This window comes from Ascaphus truei, unplaced genomic scaffold (assembly GCF_040206685.1).
Source record: "Ascaphus truei isolate aAscTru1 unplaced genomic scaffold, aAscTru1.hap1 HAP1_SCAFFOLD_972, whole genome shotgun sequence".
NCBI lineage: Eukaryota > Metazoa > Chordata > Amphibia > Anura > Ascaphidae > Ascaphus > Ascaphus truei.
In genome coordinates, this window is record NW_027457312.1 from 34,672 (window position 1) to 54,975 (window position 20,304).

The 20,304-nt window shown below is 60.2% G+C and overlaps 1 protein-coding gene across 1 annotated transcript in view; it reads left to right on the forward strand.

Annotated features, from left to right (window-relative positions):
• LOC142486752 (dynein axonemal heavy chain 2-like) overlaps nucleotides 1-20,304 on the forward strand; it is a gene marked incomplete at its 5' end in the record, with an annotated part of 90,252 nt that overhangs the window by 26,941 nt on the left and 43,007 nt on the right. Inside the window, 4 exons of the mRNA XM_075585208.1 lie at nucleotides 2,133-2,277; nucleotides 5,336-5,535; nucleotides 6,338-6,464; nucleotides 18,987-19,173. Coding sequence (XP_075441323.1) covers nucleotides 2,133-2,277; nucleotides 5,336-5,535; nucleotides 6,338-6,464; nucleotides 18,987-19,173 — 659 coding nt within the window. The remainder of the gene's footprint in view (nucleotides 1-2,132; nucleotides 2,278-5,335; nucleotides 5,536-6,337; nucleotides 6,465-18,986; nucleotides 19,174-20,304) is intronic.

Below are 20,304 nucleotides of genomic sequence, written 5' to 3' on the forward strand. Positions count from 1 at the left end.
GTCACCAGGATCAGAGAGGGAGTGCGGCTGGGAGACATCGTGTCACCGGGATCAGTAAGGGAGTGCGGCAGGGAGACGCCGTGTCACTTGGATTAGCGCGGGAGTGCGGCAGGGAGACACTGTGTCACCAGGATCAGCAAGGGAGTTTGGCAGGGAGACACCGTGTCACCAGGATCAGCAAGAGTGCGGCAGGGAGACACCGTGTCACCAGGATCAGTAAGGGAGTGCGGCAGGGAGACACCATGTCACCAGGATTAGCGAGGGAGTGCGGCAGGGAGACACCGTGTCACCAGGATCAGCGAGAGAGTGCGGCAGGGAGACGCCGTGTCACCAGGATCAGCGAGGGAGTGTGGCTGGGAGACACCGTGTCACTGCGATCAGTAAGGGAGTGCGGCAGGGAGACACCATGTCACCAGGATCAGCAAGGGAGTGTGGCAGGGAGACATTGTGTCACCAGGTTGAGTAATTGAGTGCGGCAGGGAGACGCCGTGTCACCAGGATCAGCAAGGGAGTGCGGCAGGGAGACACCGTGTCACCAGGATCAGTAATTGAGTGCGGCAGGGAGACACTGTGTCACCAGGATCAGCAAGGGAGTGCGGCAGGGAGACACCGTGTCACCAGGATCAGTAATTGAGTGCGGCAGGGAGACGCCGTGTCACCAGGATCAGTAATTGAGTGCGGCAGGGAGACACTGTGTCACCAGGATCAGCAAGGGAGTGCGGCAGGGAGACACCGTGTCACCAGGATCAGTAATTGAGTGCGGCAGGGAGACACCGTGTCACCAAAGCTTCTCATAGCAACACTTGAAGAATTAATCAAGACATTAGATTGGGTGAATATTTGAGTCACCTACGATTTTTCGACAAGATCTCCAGCAGCAAATCGGGGAACTCGCCGAAGCCGGGAAGAATGTGGCTTCCATGAGTCTCAGCGACACCACCGTGATGTTCAACAAACGTGTCACCTCTGCCAAGATCGGGATAAATGGAAGAGACCTAGAAGACGTGGAAGACGATGTCTACCTCACCCGGCGAGTAACGATGGTGGGAACCGTGTGAATGAAATGAACAGGAGAATGAAGATGGGACGGAGGCGTGTGGCAGAAACAAGATAATCTCGCAAGGGAACCTTCCCCAGCGCCTCAAGAGGAAAGTGTGCGACACGGGTATTCTGAAGAGGCTGTAACCGCAGGACCTGGGAGATCACTGGGGAGACTTCATCCAGCAGCGGGGAGACACGGGCTGGGGAGGATGGGATGAGGGAATGTGTGGGAGCGAGGTGGAGAAGAGAGGCTTTAACTGCAGGACCTGGGAGATCACTGGGGAAGCTTCACCCAGCAGTGGGGAGACACGGGCTGGAGAGGATGGGATGAGGGAATGTGTGTGAGCGACGTGGAGAAGAGAGGCTGTAACCGCAGGACCTGGGAGATCACTGGGGGGGCTTCATCCAGCAGTGGGGAGACACGGGCTGGAGAGGATGGGATGAGGGAATGTGTGGGAGCGACATGGAGAAGAGAGGCTGTAACCGCAGGACCTGGGAGATCACTGGGGAGGCTTCATCCAGCAGTGGGGAGACACGGGCTGGAGAGGATGGGATGAGGGAATGTGTGCGAGCGACGTGGAGAAGAGAGGCTGTAACCGCAGGGCCTGGGAGATCACTGGGGAGACTTCATCCAGCAGTGGGGAGACACGGGCTGGGGAGGATGGGATGAGGGAGTGTGTGCGAGCGACGTGGAGAAGAGAGGCTGTAACCGCAGGACATGGGAGATCACTGTGGAGGCTTCATCCAGCAAGAGGAAAGTGTGTGACCCGTGTATCCTGCCCGCGCTCACGTACGGATGTGACCCGTGTATCCTGCCCGCGCTCACGTACGGATGTGACCCGTGTATCCTGCCCGCGCTCACGTACGGCTGTGACCCGTGTATCCTGCCCGCGCTCACGTACGGATGTGACCCATGTATCCTGCCCACGCTCACGTACGGATGTGACCCGTGTATCCTGCCCGCGCTCACGTACGGCTGTGACCCGTGGGTGAGTGGGTGAGAGAGTGGAGAAAAGAAGAGAGACAGATGGTACTGTCTCCCTGTCCCTCTGGCTTGTGCTGTCTCTCTGATGTCTCCCTCTGTCTCGCAGGCTCCTGAACGAGGCGACAGGCTCTCTCCTGGATGATGTTCAGCTAGTGAACACTCTGCAGACGTCTAAAGTGACAGCCAGTGAAGTTGGTGAGCAGCTAGAGAGCAGCGAGGAGACAGAGTGTAAAATAGACACCGCCCGAGAGGTAAGAGCGGAAGGGAGAGAGCGTGACACTCCCCTCATGTTCCCCAGATGTACTGTCCCTGAGTCCACCTCTCCCCTCAGGGTACCGTCCCTGTGCCCAGCTCTCACCTGTCACCTCTCCCCTCAGGGTACCGTCCCTGTGCCCAGCTCTCTCTCATCTGTCACCTCTCCCCTCAGGGTACCGTCCCTGTGCCCAGCCCTCTCTCACCCGTCGCCTCTCCCCTCGGTACCGTCCCTGTGCCCAGCCCTCTCTCACCTGTCGCCTCTCCCCTCGGTACCGTCCCTGTGCCCAGCCCTCTCTCACCTGTCACCTCTCCCCTCAGGGTACCGTCCCTGTGCCCAGCTCTCTCTCACCTGTCACCTCTCCCCTCAGGGTACCGTCCCTGTGCCCAGCTCTCTCTCACCTGTCGCCTCTCCCCTCGGTACCGTCCCTGTGCCCAGCCCTCTCTCACCTGTCGCCTCTCCCCTCGGTACCGTCCCTGTGCCCAGCTCTCTCTCACCTGTCGCCTCTCCCCTCGGTACCGTCCCTGTGCCCAGCTCTCTCTCACCCGTCACCTCTCCCCTCAGGGTACCGTCCCTGTGCCCAGCTCTCTCTCACCTGTCACCTCTCCCCTCAGGGTACCGTCCCTGTGCCCAGCTGTCTCTCACCTGTTCCCTCTCCCCTCAGGCGTACCGTCCCTGTGCCCAGCTCTCTCTCACCTGTCACCTCTCCCCTCAGGTGTACCGTCCCTGTGGCCAGCTCTCTCTCACCCGTCGCCTCTCCCCTCAGGGTACCGTCCCTGTGCCCAGCCCTCTCTCACCCGTCGCCTCTCCCCTCAGGGTACCGTCCCTGTGCCCAGCCCTCTCTCACCCGTCGCCTCTCCCCTCAGGGTACCGTCCCTGTGCCCAGCCCTCTCTCACCCGTCGCCTCTCCCCTCAGGGTACCGTCCCTGTGCCCAGCCCTCTCTCACCCGTCGCCTCTCCCCTCAGGGTACCGTCCCTGTGCCCAGCTCTCTCTCACCTGTCACCTCTCCCCTCAGGGTACCGTCCCTGTGCCCAGCTCTCTCTCACCCGTCACCTCTCCCCTCAGGGTACGTCCCTGTGCCCAGCTCTCACCTGTCACCTCTCCCCTCAGGGTACCGTCCCTGTGCCCAGCTCTCTCTCACCTGTCACCTCTCCCCTCAGGGTACCGTCCCTGTGCCCAGCTCTCTCTCACCCGTCACCTCTCCCCTCAGGGTACCGTCCCTGTGCCCAGCTCTCTCTCACCTGTCGCCTCTCCCCTCAGGGTACGTCCCTGTGCCCAGCTCTCACCTGTCACCTCTCCCCTCAGGGTACCGTCCCTGTGCCCAGCTCTCTCTCACCTGTCACCTCTCCCCTCAGGGTACCGTCCCTGTGCCCAGCTCTCTCTCACCCGTCACCTCTCCCCTCAGGGTACCGTCCCTGTGCCCAGCCCTCTCTCACCCGTCGCCTCTCCCCTCAGGGTACCGTCCCTGTGCCCAGCTCTCACCTGTCACCTCTCCCCTCAGGGTACCGTCCCTGTGCCCAGCTCTCTCTCATCTGTCACCTCTCCCCTCAGGGTACCGTCCCTGTGCCCAGCTCTCTCTCACCTGTCACCTCTCCCCTCAGGGTACCGTCCCTGTGCCCAGCTCTCTCTCACCCGTCACCTCTCCCCTCAGGGTACCGTCCCTGTGCCCAGCTCTCTCTCACCTGTCACCTCTCCCCTCAGGGTACCGTCCCTGTGCCCAGCTCTCTCTCACCCGTCGCCTCTCCCCTCAGGGTACCGTCCCTGTGCCCAGCCCTCTCTCACCTGTCGCCTCTCCCCTCAGGCGTACCGTCCCTGTGCCCAGCTCTCTCTCACCCGTCACCTCTCCTCTCAGGGTACCGTCCCTGTGCCCAGCTCTCTCTCACCCGTCACCTCTCCCCTCAGGGTACCGTCCCTGTGCCCAGCTCCCTCTCACCCGTCGCCTCTCCCCTCAGGGTACCGTCCCTGTGCCCAGCTCTCTCTCACCCGTCGCCTCTCCCCTCAGGGTACCGTCCCTGTGCCCAGCTCTCTCTCACCTGTCACCTCTCCCCTCAGGGTACCGTCCCTGTGCCCAGCCCTCTCTCACCCGTCGCCTCTCCACTCAGGGTACCGTCCCTGTGCCCAGCTCTCTCTCACCCGTCACCTCTCCCCTCAGGGTACCGTCCCTGTGCCCAGCTCTCTCTCACCTGTCACCTCTCCCCTCACGGTACCGTCCCTGTGCCCAGCTCTCTCTCACCCGTCACCTCTCCCCTCAGGGTACCGTCCCTGTGCCCAGCTCTCTCTCACCTGTCACCTCTCCCCTCACGGTACCGTCCCTGTGCCCAGCTCTCTCTCACCTGTCACCTCTCCCCTCAGGGTACCGTCCCTGTGCCCAGCTCTCTCTCACCCGTCACCTCTCCCCTCAGGGTACCGTCCCTGTGCCCAGCTCTCTCTCACCTGTCACCTCTCCCCTCACGGTACCGTCCCTGTGCCCAGCTCTCTCTCACCTGTCACCTCTCCCCTCAGGGTACCGTCCCTGTGCCCAGCCCTCTCTCACCCGTCACCTCTCCCCTCAGGCGTACCGTCCCTGTGCCCAGCTCTCTCTCACTCGTCACCTCTCCCCTCAGGGTACCGTCCCTGTGCCCAGCTCTCTCTCACCCGTCACCTCTCCCCTCAGGGTACCGTCCCTGTGCCCAGCTCTCTCTCACCCGTCGCCTCTCCCCTCAGGGTACCGTCCCTGTGCCCAGCTCTCTCTCACCCGTCGCCTCTCCCCTCAGGCGTACCGTCCCTGTGCCCAGCCCTCTCTCACCCGTCACCTCTCCCCTCAGGGTACCGTCCCTGTGCCCAGCTCTCTCTCACCCGTCACCTCTCCCCTCAGGGTACTGTCCCTGTGCCCAGCTCTCTCTCACTCGTCGCCTCTCCCCTCAGGCGTACCGTCCCTGTGCCCAGCCCTCTCTCACCCGTCGCCTCTCCCCTCAGGGTACCGTCCCTGTGCCCAGCCCTCTCTCACCCGTCGCCTCTCCCCTCAGGGTACCGTCCCTGTGCCCAGCCCTCTCTCACCCGTCGCCTCTCCCCTCAGGCGTACCGTCCCTGTGCCCAGCGGGCCTCCATCCTCTTCTTCGTCCTGAATGACCTTGGGCGCATTGACCCCATGTACCAGTTCTCTCTGGACTCTTACATCGACCTGTTCCACCTGAGTATCGATAAGAGCAAGCGCAGCGGCAACCTGGAGGAGAGGATCTCCAACCTCAATGACTGGCACACCTACGCCGTGTACAAGTGAGTGGGCGTGCCATGCCAGGCTGCGGGCAACCCCGTGTGCAGGAACAGTGACCTAGCACCTCTACAGCAGTGCCCACGTTGTGCCCCCCCTTGTTCCTGCAGATATACATGCCGTGCCCACGTTGTGCCCCTCCTTGTTCCTGCAGATATACATGCCGTGCCCACGTTGTGCCCTCCTTGTTCCTGCAGATATACATGCCGTGCCCACGTTGTGCCCCTCCTTGTTCCTGCAGATATACATGCCGTGCCCACGTTGTGCCCCCCTTGTTCCTGCAGATATACATGCCGTGCCCACGTTGTGCCCCCCTTGTTCCTGCAGATATACATGCCGTGCCCACGTTGTGCCCCTCCTTGTTCCTGCAGAAATACATGCCGTGCCCACGTTGTGCCCCTCCTTGTTCCTGCAGATATACATGCCGTGCCCACGTTGTGCCCCCCTTGTTCCTGCAGATATACATGCCGTGCCCACGTTGTGCCCCCCCTTGTTCCTGCAGATATACATGCCGTGCCCACGTTGTGCCCCCCTTGTTCCTGCAGATATACATGCCGTGCCCACGTTGTGCCCTCCTTGTTCCTGCAGATATACATGCCGTGCCCACGTTGTGCACCTCCTTGTTCCTGCAGATATACATGCCGTGCCCACGTTGTGCCCCCCTTGTTCCTGCAGATATACATGCCGTGCCCACGTTGTGCCCCTCCTTGTTCCTGCAGATATACATGCCGTGCCCACGTTGTGCCCCTCCTTGTTCCTGCAGATATACATGCCGTGCCCACGTTGTGCCCCTCCTTGTTCCTGCAGATATACATGCCGTGCCCTCTTTGAGCGGCACAAGCTCCTCTTCAGCTTTCAGATGTGTGCGAAGATCCTAGAGGTGGCGGGAAAACTTAATATGGACGAATACAACTTCTTCCTGCGGGGAGGGGTGGTGAGTGTGCCATGAGGAGGCTGGCACTGCCCCTGCCCGCGCTGTACCTGTGCTGTGTATACATGGTGTAGTAGTGTGTGTGAGGGGGGGCTGGCACTGCCGCTGCCTGCGCTGTACCTGTGCTGTGTATACATGGTGTAGTAGTGTGTGTGAGGGGGAGGCTGGCACTTCCGCTGACTGCGCTGTACCTGTGCTGTGTATACATGGTGTAGAAGTGTGTGTGAGGGGGAGGCTGGCACTGCCCGCGCTGTACCTGTGCTGTGTATACATGGTGTAGTAGTGTGTGTGAGGGGGAGGCTGGCACTGCCGCTGCCCGCGCTGTACCTGTGCTGTGTATACATGGTGTAGTAGTGTGTGTGAGGGGAGGCTGGCACTGCCCGCGCTGTACCTGTGCTGTGTATACATGGTGTAGTAGTGTGTGTGAGGTGGAGGCTGGCACTGCCCGTGCTGTACCTATGCTGTGTATACATGGTGTAGTAGTGTGTGTGAGGGGGAGGCTGGCACTGCCCGCGCTGTACCTGTGCGGTGTATATATGGTGTAGTAGTGTGTGTGAGGGGGAGGCTGGCACTACCCGCGCTGTACCTGTGCTGTGTATACATGGTGTAGTAGTGTGTGTGAGGGGGAGGCTGGCACTGCCCGCTCTGTACCTGTGCTGTGTATACATGGTGTAGTAGTGTGTGTGAGGGGGAGGCTGGCACTGCCGCTGCCCGCGCTGTTCCTGTGCTGTGTATACATAGTGTAGTAGTGTGTGTGAGGGGGAGGCTGGCACTGCCCGCGCTGTACCTGTGCTGTGTATACATGGTGTAGTAGTGTGTGTGAGGGGGAGGCTGGCACTGCCCGCGCTGTACCTGTGCTGTGTATACATGGTGTAGTAGTGTGTGTGAGGGGGAGGCTGGCACTGCCGCTGCCCGCGCTGTTCCTGTGCTGTGTATACATGGTGTAGTAGTGTGTGTGAGGGGGAGGCTGGCACTGCCCGCGCTGTACCTGTGCTGTGTATACATGGTGTAGTAGTGTGTGTGAGGGGGAGGCTGGCACTGCCGCTGCCCGCGCTGTACCTGTGCTGTGTATACATGGTGTAGTAGTGTGTGTGAGGGGAGGCTGGCACTGCCCGCGCTGTACCTGTGCTGTGTATACATGGTGTAGTAGTGTGTGTGAGGTGGAGGCTGGCACTGCCCGTGCTGTACCTATGCTGTGTATACATGGTGTAGTAGTGTGTGTGAGGGGGAGGCTGGCACTGCCCGCGCTGTACCTGTGCGGTGTATATATGGTGTAGTAGTGTGTGTGAGGGGGAGGCTGGCACTACCCGCGCTGTACCTGTGCTGTGTATACATGGTGTAGTAGTGTGTGTGAGGGGGAGGCTGGCACTGCCCGCTCTGTACCTGTGCTGTGTATACATGGTGTAGTAGTGTGTGTGAGGGGGAGGCTGGCACTGCCGCTGCCCGCGCTGTTCCTGTGCTGTGTATACATAGTGTAGTAGTGTGTGTGAGGGGGAGGCTGGCACTGCCCGCGCTGTACCTGTGCTGTGTATACATGGTGTAGTAGTGTGTGTGAGGGGGAGGCTGGCACTGCCCGCGCTGTACCTGTGCTGTGTATACATGGTGTAGTAGTGTGTGTGAGGGGGAGGCTGGCACTGCCGCTGCCCGCGCTGTTCCTGTGCTGTGTATACATGGTGTAGTAGTGTGTGTGAGGGGGAGGCTGGCACTGCCCGCGCTGTACCTGTGCTGTGTATACATGGTGTAGTAGTGTGTGTGAGGGGGAGGCTGGCACTGCCGCTGCCCACGCTGTACCTGTGCTGTGTATACATGGTGTAGTAGTGTGTGTGAGGGGGAGGCTGGCACTTTCGCTGCCCGCGCTGTACCTGTGCGGTGTATACATGTAATGGTGTAGTAGTGTGTGTGAGGGGGAGGCTGGCACTGCCACTGCCCGCGCTGTACCTGTGCTGTGTATACATGGTGTAGTAGTGTGTGTGAGGGGGAGGCTGGCACTGCCCGCGCTGTACCTGTGCTGTGTATACATGGTGTAGTAGTGTGTGAGGGGGAGGCTGGCACTTCCGCTGCCCGTGCTGTACCTGTGCTGTGTATACATGGTGTAGTAGTGTGTGTGAGGGGGAGGCTGGCACTGCTGCTGCCCGCGCTGTACCTGTGCTGTGTATACATGGTGTAGTAGTGTGTGTGAGGGGGAGGCTGGCACTGCCGCTGCCCGCGCTGTACCTGTGCTGTATATACACGGTGTAGTAGTGTGTGTGAGGGGGAGGCTGGCACTGCCGCTGCCCGCGCTGTACCTGTGCTGTGTATACATGGTGTAGTAGTGTGTGTGAGGGGGAGGCTGGCACTGCCCGCGCTGTACCTGTGCTGTGTGGTAGTGTGTGTGAGGGGGAGGCTGCCGCTGCCCGCGCTGAACCTGTGCTGTGTATACATGGTGTAGTAGTGTGTGAGGGGGAGGCTGGCACTGCCGCTGCCCGCGCTGTACCTGTGCTGTGTATACATGGTGTAGTAGTGTGTGTGAGGGGGAGGCTGGCACTGCCGCTGCCTGCGCTGTACCTGTGCTGTGTATACATGGTGTGGTAGTGTGTGTGAGGGGGAGGCTGCCGCTGCCCGCGCTGTACCTGTGCTGTGTATACATGGTGTAGTAGTGTGTGAGGGGGAGGCTGGCACTGCCCGCGCTGTACCTGTGCTGTGTATACATGGTGTAGTAGTGTGTGTGAGGGGGAGGCTGGCACTGCCACTGCCCGCGCTGTACCTGTGCTGTGTATACATGCTGTAGGAGTGTGTGTGAGGGGGAGGCTGGCACTGCCCGCGCTGTACCTGTGCTGTGTATACATGGTGTAGTAGTGTGTGTGAGGGGGAGGCTGGCACTGCCCGCGCTGTACCTGTGCTGTGTATACATGGTGTAGTAGTGTGTGTGAAGGGGGAGGCTGGCACTGCCGCTGCCCGCGCTGTACCTGTGCTGTGTATACATGGTGTAGTAGTGTGTGTGAAGGGGGAGGCTGGCACTGCCGCTGCCCACGCTGTACCTGTGCTGTGTATACATGGTGTAGTAGTGTGTGTGAGGGGGAGGCTGCCGCTGCCCGCGCTGAACCTGTGCTGTGTATACATGGTGTAGTAGTGTGTGACAGGGAGGCTGGCACTGCCGCTGCCCGCGCTGTACCTGTGCTGTGTATACATGGTGTAGTAGTGTGTGAGTGGGAGGCTGGCACTGCCCGCGCTGTACCTGTGCTGTGTATACATGGTGTAGTAGTGTGGGTGAGGGGGAGGCTGGCACTGCCTGCACTGTACCTGTGCTGTGTATACATGGTGTAGTAGTGTGTGTGATGGTGGGGCTGGCACTGCCGCTGACTGCGCTGTACCTCTGCGGTGTATACATGGTGTGGTAGTGTGTGTGAGGGGGAGGCTGGCACTGCCCGCGCTGTACCTGTGCTGTGTATACATGGTGTAGTAGTGTGAGTGAGGGGGAGGCTGGCACTGCCGCTGACTGCTCTGTACCTGTGCTGTGTATACATGGTGTAGTAGTGTGTGTGAGGGGGAGGCTGGCACTGCCGCTGCCCGCGCTGTACCTGTGCTGTGTATACATGGTGTGGTAGTGTGTGTGAGGGGGAGGCTGGCACTGCCCGCGCTGTACCTGTGCGCTGTATACATGGTGTAGTAGTGTGTGTGTGAGGGGGGCTGGCACTGCCGCTGCCCGCGCTGTACCTGTGCTGTGTATACATGGTGTAGTAGTGTGTGTGAGGGGGAGGCTGGCACTGCCCGCGCTGTACCTGTGCTGTGTATACATGGTGTAGTAGTGTGTGTGAGGGGGAGGCTGGCACTGCCCGCGCTGTACCTGTGCTGTGTATACATGGTGTAGTAGTGTGTGTGAGGGGGAGGCTGGCACTGCCGCTGCCCGCGCTATACCTGTGCTGTGTATACATGGTGTAGTAGTAGTAGTGTGTGAGGGGGAGGCTGGCACTGCCCGCGCTGTACCTGTGCTGTGTATACATGGTGTAGTAGTGTGTGTGAGGGGGAGGCTGGCACTGCCCGCGCTGTACCTGTGCTGTGTATACATGGTGTAGTAGTGTGTGTGAGGGGGAGGCTGGCACTGCCGCTGCCCGCGCTGTACCTGTGCTGTGTATACATGGTGTAGTAGTGTGTGCGGGGGAGGCTGGCACTGCCGCTGCCCGCGCTGTACCTGTGCTGTGTATACATGGTGTAGTAGTGTGTGTGAGGGGGAGGCTGGCACTGCCGCTGCCCGCGCTGTACCTGTGCTGTGTATACATGGTGTAGTAGTGTGTGTGAGGGGGAGGCTGGCACTGCTGCTGCCCGCGCTGTACCTGTGCCGTGTATACATGGTGTAGTAGTGTGTGTGAGTGGGAGGCTGGCACTGCCGCTGCCTGCGCTGTACCTGTGCTGTGTATACATGGTGTAGTAGTGTGTGAGTGGGAGGCTGGCACTGCCCGCGCTGTACCTGTGCTGTGTATACATGGTGTAGGAGTGTGGGTTAGGGGGAAGCTGGCACTGCCCGCGCTGTACCTGTGCTGTGTATACATGGTGTAGTAGTGTGTGTGATGGTGGGGCTGGCACTGCCGCTGACTGCGCTGTACCTCTGCGGTGTATACATGGTGTGGTAGTGTGTGTGAGGGGGAGGCTGGCACTGCCCGCGCTGTACCTGTGCTGTGTATACATGGTGTAGTAGTGTGAGTGAGGGGGAGGCTGGCACTGCCGCTGACTGCGCTGTACCTGTGCTGTGTATACATGGTGTAGTAGTGTGTGAGAGAGGGAGGCTGGCACTGCCGCTGCCCGCGCTGTACCTGTGCTGTGTATACATGGTGTGGTAGTGTGTGTGAGGGGGAGGCTGGCACTGCCCGCGCTGTACCTGTGCGCTGTATACATGGTGTAGTAGTGTGTGAGTGGGAGGCTGGCACTGCCGCTGCCCGCGCTGTACCTGTGCTGTGTATACATGGTGTAGTAGTGTGTGTGAGGAGGAGGCTGGCACTGTCGCTGCGCGCGCTGTACCTGTGCTGTGTATACATGGTGTAGTAGTGTGTGTGAGGGGGAGGCTGGCACTGCCCGCGCTGTACCTGTGCTGTGTATACATGGTGTAGAAGTGTGTGTGAGGGGGGGGCTGGCACTGCCGCTGCCCGCGCTGTACCTGTGCTGTGTATACATGGTGTAGTAGTGTGTGTGAGGGGGAGACTGGCACTGCCGCTGCCCGCGCTGTACCTGTGCTGTGTATACATGGTGTAGTAGTGTGTGTGAGGGGAGGCTGGCACTGCCCGCGCTGTACCTGTGCTGTGTATACATGGTGTAGTAGTGTGTGTGAGGGGGAGGCTGGCACTGCCGCTGCCCACGCTGTACCTGTGCTGTGTATACATGGTGTAGTAGTGTGTGTGAGGAAGAGGCTGGCACTGCCCGCGCTGTACCTGTGCTGTGTGTACATGGTGTAGGAGTGTGTGTGGGGGGAGGCTGGCACTGCCGCTACCCGCGCTGTACCTGTGCTGTGTATACATGGTGTAGTTGTGTGTGTGAGGGGCAGGTTGGCACTGCCGCTGCCCGCGCTGTACCTGTGCTGTGTATACATGGTGTAGTAGTGTGTGTGAGGGGGAGGCTGGCACTGCCGTTGCCCGCGCTGTACCTGTGCTGTGTATACATGGTGTAGTAGTGTGTGTGAGGGGAGGCTGGCACTGTCGCTGGCCGCGCTGTACCTGTGCTGTGTATACATGGTGTAGTAGTGTGTGTGAGGTGGAGGCTGGCACTGCCCGCGCTGTACCTGTGCTGTGTATACATGGTGTAGTAGTGTGTGTGAGGGGGAGGCTGGCACTGCCGCTGCCCGCGCTGTACCTGTGCTGTGTATACATGGTGTAGTAGTGTGTGTGAGGGGGAGGCTGGCACTGCCGCTGCCCGCGCTGTACCTGTGCTGTGTATACATGGTGTAGTAGTGTGTGTGAGGGAGAGGCTGGCACTGCCGCTGCCCGCGCTGTACCTGTGCTGTGTATACATGTTGTTGTAGTGTGTGTGAGGGGGAGGCTGGCACTGCCCGCGCTGTACCTGTGCTGTGTATACATGGTGTAGTAGTGTGTGTGAGGGTGAGGCTGGCACTGCCGCTGCCCGCGCTGTACCTGTGCTGTGTATACATGGTGTAGTAGTGTGTGTGAGGGGGAGGCTGGCACTGCCGCTGCCCGCGCTGTACCTGTGCTGTGTATACATGGTGTAGTAGTGTGTGTGAGGGGGAGGCTGGCACTGCCCGCCCTGTACCTGTGCTGTGTATACATGGTGTAGTAGTGTGTGTGAGGGGGAGGCTGGCACTGCCCATGCTATACCTGTGCTGTGTATACATGGTGTAGTAGTGTGTGAGAGGGAGGCTGGCACTGCCGCTGCCCGCGCTGTACCTGTGCTGTGTATACATGGTGTAGTAGTGTGTGTGAGGGGGAGGCTGGCACTGCCGCTGCCCGCGCTGTACCTGTGCTGTGTATACATGGTGTAGTAGTGTGTGTGAGGGGGAGGCTGGCACTGCCCGCGCTGTACCTGTGCTGTGTATACATGATGTAGTAGTGTGTGTGAGGGTGAGGCTGGCACTGCCCGCGCTGTACCTGTGCTATGTATACATGGTGTAGTAGTGTGTGTGAGGGGGAGGCTGGCACTGCCGCTGCCCGCGCTGTACCTGTGCTGTGTATACATGGTGTAGTAGTGTGTGTGAGGGGGAGGCTGCCGCTGCCCGCGCTGTACCTGTGCTGTGTATACATGGTGTAGTAGTGTGTGTGAGGGGGAGGCTGGCACTGCCGTTGCCCGCGCTGTACCTGTGCTGTGTATACATGGTGTAGTAGTGTGTGTGAGGGGAGGCTGGCACTGTCGCTGGCCGCGCTGTACCTGTGCTGTGTATACATGGTGTAGTAGTGTGTGTGAGGGGGAGGCTGGCACTGTCGCTGCCCGCGCTGTACCTGTGCTGTGTATACATGGTGTAGTAGTGTGTGTGAGGGGGAGGCTGGCACTGCCGCTGCCCGCGCTGTACCTGTGCTGTGTATACATGGTGTAGTAGTGTGTGTGAGGGGGAGGCTGGCACTGCCGCTGCCCGCGCTGTACCTGTGCTGTGTATACATGGTGTAGTAGTGTGTGTGAGGGGGAGGCTGGCACTGCCGCTGCCCGCGCTGTACCTGTGCTGTGTATACATGGTGTAGTAGTGTGTGTGAGGTGGAGGCTGGCACTGCCCGCGCTGTACCTGTGCTGTGTATACATGGTGTAGTAGTGTGTGTGCGGGGGAGGCTGGCACTGCCCGCGCTGTACCTGTGATGTGTATACATGGTGTAGTAGTGTGTGTGAGGGAGAGGCTGGCACTGCCGCTGCCCGCGCTGTACCTGTGCTGTGTATACATGTTGTTGTAGTGTGTGTGAGGGGGAGGCTGGCACTGCCCGCGCTGTACCTGTGCTGTGTATACATGGTGTAGTAGTGTGTGTGAGGGTGAGGCTGGCACTGCCGCTGCCCGCGCTGTACCTGTGCTGTGTATACATGGTGTAGTAGTGTGTGTGAGGGGGAGGCTGGCACTGCCCGCCCTGTACCTGTGCTGTGTATACATGGTGTAGAAGTGTGTGTGAGGGGGAGGCTGGCACTGCCGCTGCCCGCGCTGTACCTGTGCTGTGTATACATGGAGTTGTAGTGTTTGTGAGGGAGAGGCTGCCGCTGCCCGCGCTGTACCTGTGCTGTGTATACATGGTGCAGTAGTTTGTGTGAGGGGGAGGCTGGCACTGCCCGCGCTGTACCTGTGCTGTGTATACACGGTGTAGTAGTGTGTGTGAGGGGAGGCTGGCACTGCCGCTGCCCGCGCTGTACCTGTGCTGTGTATACATGGTATAGTAGTGTGTGAGGGGGAGGCTGGCACTGCCGCTGCCCGCGCTGTACCTGTGCTGTGTATACATGGTGTAGTAGTGTGTGTGAGGGGGAGGCTGGCACTGCCCGCGCTGTACCTGTGCTGTATATACATGGTGTAGTAGTGTGGGTGAGGCTGGCACTGCCGCTGCCCGCGCTGTACCTGTGCTGTGTATACATGGTGTAGTAATGTGTGTGAGGGGGAGGCTGGCACTGCCCGCGCTGTACCTGTGCTGTGTATACATGGTGTAGTAGTGTGTGTGTGAGGGGGGCTGGCACTGCCCGCGCTGTACCTGTGCTGTGTATACATGGTGTAGTAGTGTGTGTGAGGGGGAGGCTGGCACTGCTGCTGCCCGCGCTGTACCTGTGCTGTGTATACATGGTGTAGTAGTGTGTGTGAGGGTGAGGCTGGCACTGCCGCTGCCCGCGCTGTACCTGTGCTGTGTATACATGGTGTAGTAGTGTGTGTAAGGGGGAGGCTGCCGCTGCCCGCGCTGTACCTGTGCGGTGTATACATGGTGTAGTAGTGTGTGTGAGGGGTGGCTGGCACTGCCGCTGCCCGCGCTGTACCTGTGCTGTGTATACATGGTGTAGTAGTGTGTGTGAGGGGGAGGCTGGCACTGCCGTTGCCCGCGCTGTACCTGTGCTGTGTATACATGGTGTAGTAGTGTGTGTGAGGGGGAGCTGGCACTGCCCGCGCTGTACCTGTGCTGTGTATACATGGTGTAGTAGTGTGTGTGAGGGGAGGCTGGCACTGTCGCTGGCCGCGCTGTACCTGTGCTGTGTATACATGGTGTAGTAGTGTGTGTGAGGGGGAGGCTGGCACTGCCCGCGCTGTACCTGTGCTGTGTATACATGATGTAGTAGTGTGTGTGAGGGTGAGGCTGGCACTGCCGCTGCCCGCGCTGTACCTGTGCTGTGTATACATGGTGTAGTAGTGTGTGTGAGGGGGAGGCTGCCGCTGCCCGCGCTGTACCTGTGCTGTGTATACATGATGTAGTAGTGTGTGTGAGGGGGAGGCTGGCACTGCCGCTGCCCGCGCTTTACCTGTGCTGTGTATACATGGTGTAGTAGTGTGTGTGTGAGGGGGAGGCTGGCACTGCCCGCGCTGTACCTGTGCTGTGTATACATGGTGTAGTAGTGTGTGTGAGGGGGAGGCTGGCACTGCCGCTGCCCGCGCTGTACCTGTGCGATGTATACATGGTGTAGTAGTGTGTGTGAGGGGGGCTGGCACTGCCCGCGCTGTACCTGTGCTGTGTATACATGGTGTAGTAGTGTGTGTGAGGGGGAGGCTGGCACTGCCGCTGCCCGCGCTGTACCTGTGCTGTGTGTACATGGTGCAGTAGTGTGTGTGAGGGGGAGGCTGCCGCTGCCCGCGCTGTACCTGTGTGTGTATACATGGTGTAGTAGTGTGTGTGAGGGGGAGGCTGGCACTGCCCGCGCTGTACCTGTGCTGTGTATACATGATGTAGTAGTGTGTGTGAGGGGGAGGCTGGCACTGCCCGCGCTGTACCTGTGCTGTGTATACATGGTGTAGTAGTGTGTGAGAGGGGGAGGCTGGCACTGCCCGCGCTGTACCTGTGCGGTGTATACATGTAATGGTGTAGTAGTGTGTGTGAGGGGGAGGCTGGCACTGCCGCTGCCCGCGCTGTACCTGTGCTGTGTATACATGGTGTAGTAGTGTGTGTGAGGGGGAGGCTGGCACTTTCGCTGCCCGCGCTGTACCTGTGCGGTGTATACATGTAATGGTGTAGTAGTGTGTGTGAGGGGGAGGCTGGCACTGCCTGCGCTGTACCTGTGCTGTGTATACATGGTGTAGTAGTGTGTGTGAGGGGGAGGCTGGCACTGCCCGCGCTGTACCTGTGCTGTGTATACATGGTGTAGTAGTGTGTGTGAGGATGAGGCTGGCACTGCCCGCGCTGTACCTGTGCTGTGTATACATGGTGTAGTAGTGTGTGTGAGGGGGAGGCTGGCACTGCCCCTGCCCGTGCTATACCTGTGCTGTGTATACATGGTGTAGTAGTGTGTGTGAGGGAGAGGCTGGCACTGCCCGCGCTGTACCTGTGCTGTGTATACATGGTGTAGTAGTGTGTGAGGGGGAGGCTGGCACTGCCGCTGCCCGCGCTGTACCTGTGCTGTGTATACATGGTGTAGTAGTGTGTGTGAGGGCGAGGCTGGCACTGCCGCTGCCCGCGCTGTACCTGTGCTGTGTATACATGGTGTAGTAGTGTGTGTGAGGGGGAGGCTGGCACTTCCGCTGCCCGCGCTGTACCTGTGCTGTGTATACATGGTGTAGTAGTGTGTGTGGGGGGGAGGCTGGCACTGCCCGCGCTGTACCTGTGCTGTGTATACATGGTGTAGTAGTGTGTGTGAGGGAGAGGCTGGCACTGCCCGCGCTGTACCTGTGCTGTGTATACATGGTGTAGTAGTGTGTGTGAGGGTGAGGCTGGCACTGCCGCTGCCCGCGCTGTACCTGTGCTGTGTATACATGGTGTAGTAGTGTGTGTGAGGGGGAGGCTGGCACTGCCGCTGCCCGCGCTTTACCTGTGCTGTGTATACATGGTGTAGTAGTGTGTGTGTGAGGGGGAGGCTGGCACTGCCCGCGCTGTACCTGTGCTGTGTATACATGGTGTAGTAGTGTGTGTGAGGGGGAGGCTGGCACTGCCGCTGCCCGCGCTGTACCTGTGCGATGTATACATGGTGTAGTAGTGTGTGTGAGGGGGGCTGGCACTGCCCGCGCTGTACCTGTGCTGTGTATACATGGTGTAGTAGTGTGTGTGAGGGGGAGGCTGGCACTGCCGCTGCCCGCGCTGTACCTGTGCTGTGTGTACATGGTGCAGTAGTGTGTGTGAGGGGGAGGCTGCCGCTGCCCGCGCTATACCTGTGCTGTGTATACATGGTGAGTAGTGTGTGTGAGGGGGAGGCTGGCACTGCCGCTGCCTGCGCTGTACCTGTGCTGTGTATACATGATGTAGTAGTGTGTGTGAGGGGGAGGCTGGCACTGCCCGCGCTGTACCTGTGCTGTGTATACATGGTGTAGTAGTGTGTGAGAGGGGGAGGCTGGCACTGCCCGCGCTGTACCTGTGCGGTGTATACATGTAATGGTGTAGTAGTGTGTGTGAGGGGGAGGCTGGCACTGCCGCTGCCCGCGCTGTACCTGTGCTGTGTATACATGGTGTAGTAGTGTGTGTGAGGGGGAGGCTGGCACTTTCGCTGCCCGCGCTGTACCTGTGCGGTGTATACATGTAATGGTGTAGTAGTGTGTGTGAGGGGGAGGCTGGCACTGCCTGCGCTGTACCTGTGCTGTGTATACATGGTGTAGTAGTGTGTGTGAGGGGGAGGCTGGCACTGCCCGCGCTGTACCTGTGCTGTGTATACATGGTGTAGTAGTGTGTGTGAGGATGAGGCTGGCACTGCCCGCGCTGTACCTGTGCTGTGTATACATGGTGTAGTAGTGTGTGTGAGGGGGAGGCTGGCACTGCCCCTGCCCGTGCTATACCTGTGCTGTGTATACATGGTGTAGTAGTGTGTGTGAGGGAGAGGCTGGCACTGCCCGCGCTGTACCTGTGCTGTGTATACATGGTGTAGTAGTGTGTGTGAGGGGGAGGCTGGCACTGCCGCTGCCCGCGCTGTACCTGTGCTGTGTATACATGGTGTAGTAGTGTGTGTGAGGGCGAGGCTGGCACTGCCGCTGCCCGCGCTGTACCTGTGCTGTGTATACATGGTGTAGTAGTGTGTGTGAGGGGGAGGCTGGCACTTCCGCTGCCCGCGCTGTACCTGTGCTGTGTATACATGGTGTAGTAGTGTGTGTGGGGGGGAGGCTGGCACTGCCCGCGCTGTACCTGTGCTGTGTATACATGGTGTAGTAGTGTGTGTGAGGGAGAGGCTGGCACTGCCCGCGCTGTACCTGTGCTGTGTATACATGGTGTAGTAGTGTGTGTGAGGGGGAGGCTGGCACTGCCCGCACTGTACCTGTGCTGTTTATACATGGTGTAGTAGTGTGTGTGAGGGGGAGGCTGGCACTTCCGCTGCCCGTGCTGTACCTGTGCTGTGTATACATGGTGTAGTAGTAGTAGTAGTAGTGTGTATGTCTCAGCCTGGTACTGCCCGCGCTGTACCTGTGCTGTGTATACATGGTGTAGTAGTGTGTGTGAGGGGGAGGCTGGCACTGCCGCTGCCCGCGCTGTACCTGTGCTGTGTATACATGGTGTAGTAGTGTGTGTGGGGGGGAGGCTGGCACTGCCCGCGCTGTACCTGTGCTGTGTATACATGGTGTAGTAGTGTGTGTGAGGGGGAGGCTGGCAGTGCCCGCGCTGTACCTGTGCTGTGTATACATGGTGTAGTAGTGTGTGTGAGGGGGAGGCTGGCACTGCCCGCGCTGTACCTGTGCTGTGTATACATGGTGTAGTAGTGTGTGAGGGGGAGGCTGGCACTGCCGCTGCCCGCGCTGTACCTGTGCTGTGTATACATGGTGTAGTAGTGTGTGTGAGGGGGAGGCTGGCACTGCCGCTGCCCGCGCTGTACCTGTGCTGTGTATACATGGTGTAGTAGTGTGTGTGTGAGGGGGAGGCTGGCACTGCCCGCGCTGTACCTGTGCTGTGTATACATGCTGTAGTAGTAGTAGTAGTAGTGTGTATGTCTCAGCCTGGCACTGCCCGCCCCGCCCCATGCCCTCGCCTCCCTGTGCAGGTTCTGGACCGCGAGGAGCAGATGGATAACCCGTGCCCGGGCTGGCTCTCTGACGCCAACTGGGATAATATCACCGAGCTGGACAAGCTGGCAAACTTCCACGGCATCATGAACTCCTTCGAGCAGTACCCGCGCGACTGGAATCTGTGGTACACCAGCGCCGAGCCGGAGAGCGCCACGCTGCCAGGTAATACCCGCGGGACTGGAATCTGTGGTACACCAGCGCCGAGCCGGAGAGCGCCACGCTGCCAGGTAATACCCGCGCGACTGGAATCTGTGGTACACCAGCGCCGAGCGCCGGAGAGCGCCACGCTGCCAGGTAATACCCGCGCGACTGGAATCTGTGGTACACCAGCGCCGAGCCGGAGAGCGCCACGCTGCCAGGTAATACCCGCGCGACTGGAATCTGTGGTACACCAGCGCCGAGCCGGAGAGCGCCACGCTGCCAGGTAATACCCGCGCGACTGGAATCTGTGGTACACCAACGCCGAGCCGGAGAGCGCCACGCTGCCAGGTAATACCCGCACGACTGGAATCTGTGGTACACCAGCGCCGAGCCGGAGAGCGCCACGCTGCCAGGTAATACCCGCGCGACTGGAATCTGTGGTACACCAGCGCCGAGCCGGAGAGCGCCACGCTGCCAGGTAATACCCGCACGACTGGAATCTGTGGTACACCAGCGCCGAGCCGGAGAGCGCCACGCTGCCAGGTAATACCCGCGCGACTGGAATCTGTGGTACACCAGCGCCGAGCCGGAGAGCGCCACGCTGCCAGGTAATACCCGCGCGACTGGAATCTGTGGTACACCAGCGCCGAGCCGGAGAGCGCCACGCTGCCAGGTAATACCCGCGCGACTGGAATCTGTGGTACACCAGCGCCGAGCCGGAGAGCGCCACGCTGCCAGGTAATACCCGCGCGACTGGAATGTGTGGTACACCAGCGCCGAGCCGGGGAGCGCCACGCTGCCAGGTAATACCCGCGGGACTGGAATCTGTGGTACACCAGCGCCGAGCCGGAGAGCGCCACGCTGCCAGGTAATACCCGCGCGACTGGAATCTGTGGTACACCAGGCGCCGAGCCGGAGAGCGCCACGCTGCCAGGTAATACCCGCGCGACTGGAATCTGTGGTACACCAGCGCCGAGCCGGAGAGCGCCACGCTGCCAGGTAATACCCGCGCGACTGGAATCTGTGGTACACCAGCGCCGAGCCGGAGAGCGCCACGCTGCCAGGTAATACCCGCGCGACTGGAATCTGTGGTACACCAGCGCCGAGCCGGAGAGCGCCACGCTGCCAGGTAATACCCGCGCGACTGGAATC